The sequence below is a fragment of the Lipotes vexillifer genome, unplaced genomic scaffold (genome assembly GCF_000442215.2).
Source record: "Lipotes vexillifer unplaced genomic scaffold, Lipotes_vexillifer_v1.1 scaffold439, whole genome shotgun sequence".
Taxonomy (NCBI): domain Eukaryota; kingdom Metazoa; phylum Chordata; class Mammalia; order Artiodactyla; family Lipotidae; genus Lipotes; species Lipotes vexillifer.
Genome location: NW_006798732.1, coordinates 3,052,046 through 3,058,045, shown reverse-complemented (window position 1 = coordinate 3,058,045; position 6,000 = coordinate 3,052,046). Strand labels below are relative to the sequence as shown.

The following is a 6,000-nucleotide window of genomic DNA, read 5'->3' as shown; positions in this document are numbered from 1 at the left end:
GCCTCTGTCTGCAGGAGGTCCCATAGCTCCTCATGGAACGAAAGCAGTGTTTCAGCCAGGGCAGCTGCATAAGGCAATGCTCTGTTGGAAGTTGGTTAAAACATTTGGGAGAAATGTTTTCCCTCGTGTTCACAGCTTCATGGAAGGTTGTTATTTTAAATGTGCTGTGCGAGGCCAGTCATGTTCCTTGAAAGTGTCCTCCCTGAAACGGTTCGAAATGAGTTTCAGGCTGTCTGGGGACTTTTTTGATAGAGACCAAATTTTGCAGTTCCTGACTTGGCCATGTTTGCTCAGAGAGACAGACTTGTGTGTCCTACTTGGTCAATGGGAGCCAGAGCTTCCTGAGAACCAGCCAGTTCCACGAGGGACTTCTGTGCGTGCAGGCCGATGCTTCGGCTGCCCTTTCAATGTGTTTCAAATCGATCTTCTGAGGCTAGGTGGATCTGTAGACCTGTAGAACTTTGAATAGGTCACCACAAGGCATGCTGTCATAAAAACTGTCACTGTCATGATCTGGAATCATTTCCAAGCAGAGACAGAGCATCTTCAGTATTATTTGCCCCTTGCATCACACATTGCGGTTTATAGAGTAATGAAATATTGTTAGTTGGAACTTCAAAATCATCTAGATCCACAAGCATTCTTACAATTTGTATGTAATGTCTGCACTCCAGAAACATATAGTTTAAGCAGATTTTCCACAAGCGTCTCAAACTCATTAAGTTAAAAAAAAAAAAAAAGGGCGGGGGAGGGGGGGAAGTAATCAGACCTTCCCTCCTAATCCCACTGGCCTGGTTTGCATTCACTGTTCGCTAGCTCCGTCCGCCTTTAATTCTTCCCTGTCACCCAAGCCACAAAGCCCTCAGGATCGCCCTCTCGGCTTCTCTCCCTGACACCACACCCAGTCAACCAGAGGGTGCTGCAGTTTCTCCTGAACCATCCATTTCTCTCCATCCCCTCTTGCCCCGCCCAGCACAGGATGCCTTGACCTTCCAACGGGTCTCGGGTCTCTAAACTACTGTATTTACTGTAGCCAGAGGGTGTCTTGCTCCACCACTCCTGTGAGGCTGGCCTGCGACCGATGGAGGCCGTTTCCCTCGCGCACCGTCTGAACGCCCTGGTGCCACAGCTCTCAGGCCTCTCGGGACACCCGCGTTGCTGCTCCTCCGCCGCCATGCAGACCCGAGGCTGCCCCTGGCTCTTTCCGGATCTCAGGCCTCCACCTTACAGGCCGGCCGTCCCCTGGGCCTCCGTGTCCAGCAGCAGCCTGGCCACGCCGCCCGCCTCTATCCTCCTTACGCGCCCATCTTCCTAGCGGGGCGGGAACCGTGACCTCCGAGCCGCCCGGCGTCCCCGGTGGCGGCGGCCTCGCAGGAAGCCAGCGGAGAGGCTCTCAAAGTCCACGACCGTCCTCTGGGCCCCCGGGCAAGGGGCGCTGGCCACACGCAGAAGGGGCGCCCCGTCCCGAGTCCTCTGGCCCCGGCCCTGGGCAGGATGGCACACAGCTGCCAGCCCCTCGCCGTCCACCAAAGAGGAGAACGGAAACCAGGGCGGCCAAGAACGGGCAGGCGGCGCTCGCAGACCCGCGCCGCCGCCAGCTCCGCCTCCGGCGCTGCTGGGTCTCGGCAGGTGCCGCCGAGAGGCCGGAGGGTGGGAGCGGGGGAAGCACCGCAGGCCCGGAGGGCCCCCAGCACGCAGGACGCCGCTCCCGCCCTCACCCCACGTACCCCGGCGCCGCCCCGCCCCCCGGAGTCCGGCGGCCGAGGCCCCAGCTTCCCCGGACGGCCGTGCTCCGGCCTCCGCCCGCCCCGCCGCTCCCGCCTCTCCGTCCGGTTCCCCCGCAGCCTCCCTGTGTGACCGCTCACCTCCTCCGTCACCTCCGGGCCGAGGCTCCGTCGGTAGCTTCCCTGTCCGAAACGTCCAGAATGCTTATGTTCTCCTGACTGAACTCGGATTCATACGGGCCTAGGAAGAAACTCTCTGATAAGAAAAACACAGCAGTCCAAAGGCACAGGGAACTTAACTTTACGAAAGCTTTATTGCAGAAAAAGGAAGTCAAGACTCTCTATAAAATTTAAGAAAATGTGGACCCTGTGAAATAGGACTGAAATCGGTCCTCAAGCTAAGATTTCCCGAAAAAGCTGAACGGGGTAAAAGAAGAATGCTATGAAATACAAGGTTAAATGAAAGATCCGAATTCCTCTCCCGGAATGATATCAAGTTGGTAATATGGAAGACAAGCTTAAAATATTTCTCAAAACGAAGAGAAAAGAAGGAAGAAATATTCTGAGAAAGTAGTTTTAGAGGCCAGCTTTGTAAACTTATAAAAAGTTTTATATTTTGGTAAATGCAAGATGGAAAATTTATTATAAAGGGGAGGGGCCTTGGTTAAATTTTTTTTTTGAAGTTGGATTCTAAGCAAAATGTGAAAGTGTGTCATAGTTTGTGCCAGGAATTCTAAAGACCAATTGTGAATCAGATTCACCTGAGAACAGTTAAACAAACAAACACAAATTCATGAATCCTGTTCTCAGAGATTTTATTGAGTAGGTCTGGGACAGGGCCTGAGAATCTGTATTTTTAAAAAAATTGATCTCAGTTCATTTTTGACATAGCTGGTCAGGACCAGGGTTTTAAAACTACTGGTTTCCAGGAAAAGTTGCAGTACTGCACCACTTAGTGGCAACATACCCTAATTGCAGATTCTGTGGGGCAGAGTTTACTCTATTGAGCAAAAATTAGTAACTGGCTGGAAATATCTGGAGAAGGAGGAGGTCATTAAGTGACTTGGACACAGGAGGCGGCAAAAGAAACACTGACTCCCATAATGAACCAAGTTACTGTCAGAAGGGGACTCTCATCTCGGGGAGAAACCCCAAGTCTGCCCCTGCCATAGACCTTCCTCTGTAGGGTCGTGCAGCCTCCGGGACTCACTGAATCCTTAAGATATTCAGACCTAAGCGTTGGCAAAGAGATTTTTTTCCTTGACTCCCTGAGAAGAATTCTCTAATCATGGTTGGGGATAACCAAAGGGAAATAAATGTAGAAAATACTGGAAGCAGTGGCAGTTTGTTCGCTTTGCAAAGTAGAGCTTGTGACCCAGAGGTCACAGCCACATGTGGGATACCAGAGCATCACATCCAGCCTTGTTTTGAGACTTTCTTTTCTAGGTGTCAGTCTGAAAATGCTATGTTTAGCAACTACCATTTAGGAGCGGTCCCCTAGATATTAGACCCTGTGATACCAGACCAAGAAAAGCTGAGCCCTCTTCTACACCTAACTGGGTCCGCGCTCTTAGTTCCAGTTTCCTTTCTGAGGCTCAAGCTTCTTTCCCAAAGAAGTTGGCCCAGGAATCGCTCCATCTTTCCAGTGAGACTCCACCTAGCAACGGGGGTGCAATCTAAGCCCTGTAGATTCAACAGTAAAACCATATTAAAACACAACACGATCCTGTCATTTTCATTCTACAAGATATCCAGATACAGTAAGGCAGAGTTTCCAGAAAGAAGTTTTCACACTTGAGCTGCTGGGGTTTTGCATAGTGTGTGTGTGTTATGTTTGCTTTTACCACCAGAGCACTGACTTCAACTCCGAGACAAAAATGCCAAGGAAAAAGGAGGAAAAGGAGGATGGGCAAACAATTAAAGAAAAGTGAGAACGTGAAAGAGAAGAGTGGCGTCCAGTTAGAGAAGCAGCCTCTGCTGTGTAGGCTATTTGGGGGCACAACAATGGCAGAAAAGAAAGTGAAATGTAATCCCAGGTTCTTTAGTGCTGTTGTGCTTTGAACTGAGAGGGCAGTGCAGGAAGCCGTCAGCTCCGCTCTGGTTTAATGTGATCAGGAGCCTTCCCTCTGGGGTGAGATGCTAAAATCCACTGGCTCCTTTCTGAAAGGTCTTAATGAGCCAGCTCGAAGCTGAGGCTGTTTCTCCATTGGCCAATGGCAAAAGTCTGGAAAATTCCAGACACTGGATAAACACACCCTTCCAGTGTATTTGGCTTTGGGGTGCGTGATATATGACGGTGGAGCTTTCAGCGGCAGGTCTCCTTCCTAACGGTGTTTTTCTTAGGCTGACACACAGCCTCCTTGATGCTCCTGCACATTTGCGGCTCCAGCGGCCACACTGCCTCAGAAGCTCGGCCGCTTCTTGCCACCTTCACCTGCTCTTGCGAAAGTCCCTCTGATGACTCTTAAATGTAAGCAGATGTATGCAATAAAACTCTACTTCCTGTGTTCCCTGGGACCTACCGGTCATCACTAAGTAAAAGAACTTTAATATTTAATAAATATTTTGGCATATTATCTCTCTCCTGCTGTGGTTATGTGACAAATTCTGTTTTTTGAGAAATCTGAAAATCAACTTTATAAGAACCAGCGTTGGTCCTAACTGAGAATTGCTGGGCTAGACACTCCAGTTACCCAAAAGCAAATTCACTAAGCATCAGTTCACTCGGTGACTACTTTCTTGAATTAATGAGGACTTCCCCCTGATTTCGGTTGTGCCTGGGCTTCTGCACAGGTCTCCCACCCTACCTACCTTTGTCCTTGTCACTGCGCCTTTGAGATGGCTTCCTGTCTTTCCTACTCCGGCAGAGTTGACCCCTGGCCTGGGCTTCTGCGGCAGCATCTGCCGCTGCCTCTATCGTGGTTTGGAAAGAGGAGAGGTCCTTCGTTGAGCACTGTTTGTCTTGGCTGATCTGTGCCCTGCGGCTGCTCCTGAGGCCCTGCCCTTCCACGGGCCTGGACCTGCCCCTGCTTCTGGCAGTGAAACCGCAGCAAACTAGCACCCCTGGCTTGAAGGATTTAGGGCTGGGGCAAAAGTCAAACTGGTCACCAGCGCACTCGGTGATTTGGAACACCGGCTCCAGTGATTTGGCCGGGTCCCCAGGGGGCCGGCAGGGCCGAGGCTGTGGCTCTTCGTGGCCACACTCAGGAGGCGGCCACTCTGAGTGCCTTTCCGTCTCTCGCGCCGCTCACGAGTGGCTCCAGAGGGACAGGAGCCGTGCTGGCCTCTGCCCAAAGGTCCTCGCTCCAGTACAGAATTGGGTGAGTGCGTTTTGTCAGATCTCGGCTGGCCTCGGTTGGAATTGTCACACCCGCCTTCCCATGGCCGGAGGACTCCTGCAGGGAGGGTCACTCAGCCTCAGAAGTGAGCAGAGAGTCTTCAGAGAGGGGGAGGGTGGAAGAGAGGAGTCAGGTGGGGCCTCTGCGGAGGGAGAGCCAGGACGGGAGAAAGGGCAGAGGGCGACGGAGAGAGAGCCGCCAAGACAGAGGCCCGGGGCTTCAGCTCTGAGTGAAGAGAAGGGCAGAACGCTCCCGGTCCCCGCAGAAGGGGTGAGTGTGGAGGAGGTGGGTGTCCTGAAATGACGTCCTCACATCTCATTTTAAAGAAGTATATGTCTTTTTAAAACGTCATGTAAACCATTTTAAAATGCACAGTTGACATTAATTGGGTCCACAATGTTGTACAACCATCACCACCGTCTAGTTCCAAAACTTCACCACCCCAAAAAGAAACTCCGCAACCATTAAGCAGTAAATCCCCATTGCCCTTCCCCCAGCCCCTGGTTAACCTATAATGTACTTTCTGTCCCCATGGATTCACTTATTCCAGGTCCCTTAAGGGCAAGCATACAATATTTGTCCATCAGTGTTTGGCTTACGCTACTCAATGTCTTCAAAGTTCATCTGTGTTGTAGCATGTGTCAGAATTTCACTCCTTTTTATGGCTAAATAATGTTCAATGTCTCTTTTTTAACCATTGAATTTTTCCCACTTTGGATACCTTTGCCAAAAACACAGGGTCCTCGATGAGATGTGTGAAGCCACTCATGTCATCAAAGCCTTTGCCTTAAGAAAAGACACCGGGGCTGGTGGAGAAACAGCTGCTTGGAGCTCAGGCTGGGGAAGAAAAGAGTTGCTGGCTTAGGGAACCCACAGAGGTCTCCGTCAAGAACTGACCACATTTGACCTTTTCCAGTTGGGCAAACTTGGAAGAGTGA

At 51.0% G+C, this 6,000-nt stretch overlaps 1 protein-coding gene across 1 annotated transcript in view; it reads right to left on the bottom strand.

Annotated features, from left to right (window-relative positions):
* Nucleotides 1-1,311: 1,311 nt before the first annotated feature.
* The window catches only part of MKX (mohawk homeobox), an 86,251-nt gene continuing 81,562 nt past the window's right edge, over nucleotides 1,312-6,000 (bottom strand). Inside the window, exons 8-9 of the mRNA XM_007470920.1 lie at nucleotides 4,841-5,119; nucleotides 1,312-1,907 (exon numbers count right to left, since the gene is read on the bottom strand). Of these exons, the coding sequence (XP_007470982.1) occupies nucleotides 1,312-1,907; nucleotides 4,841-5,119 (875 nt within the window). The remainder of the gene's footprint in view (nucleotides 1,908-4,840; nucleotides 5,120-6,000) is intronic.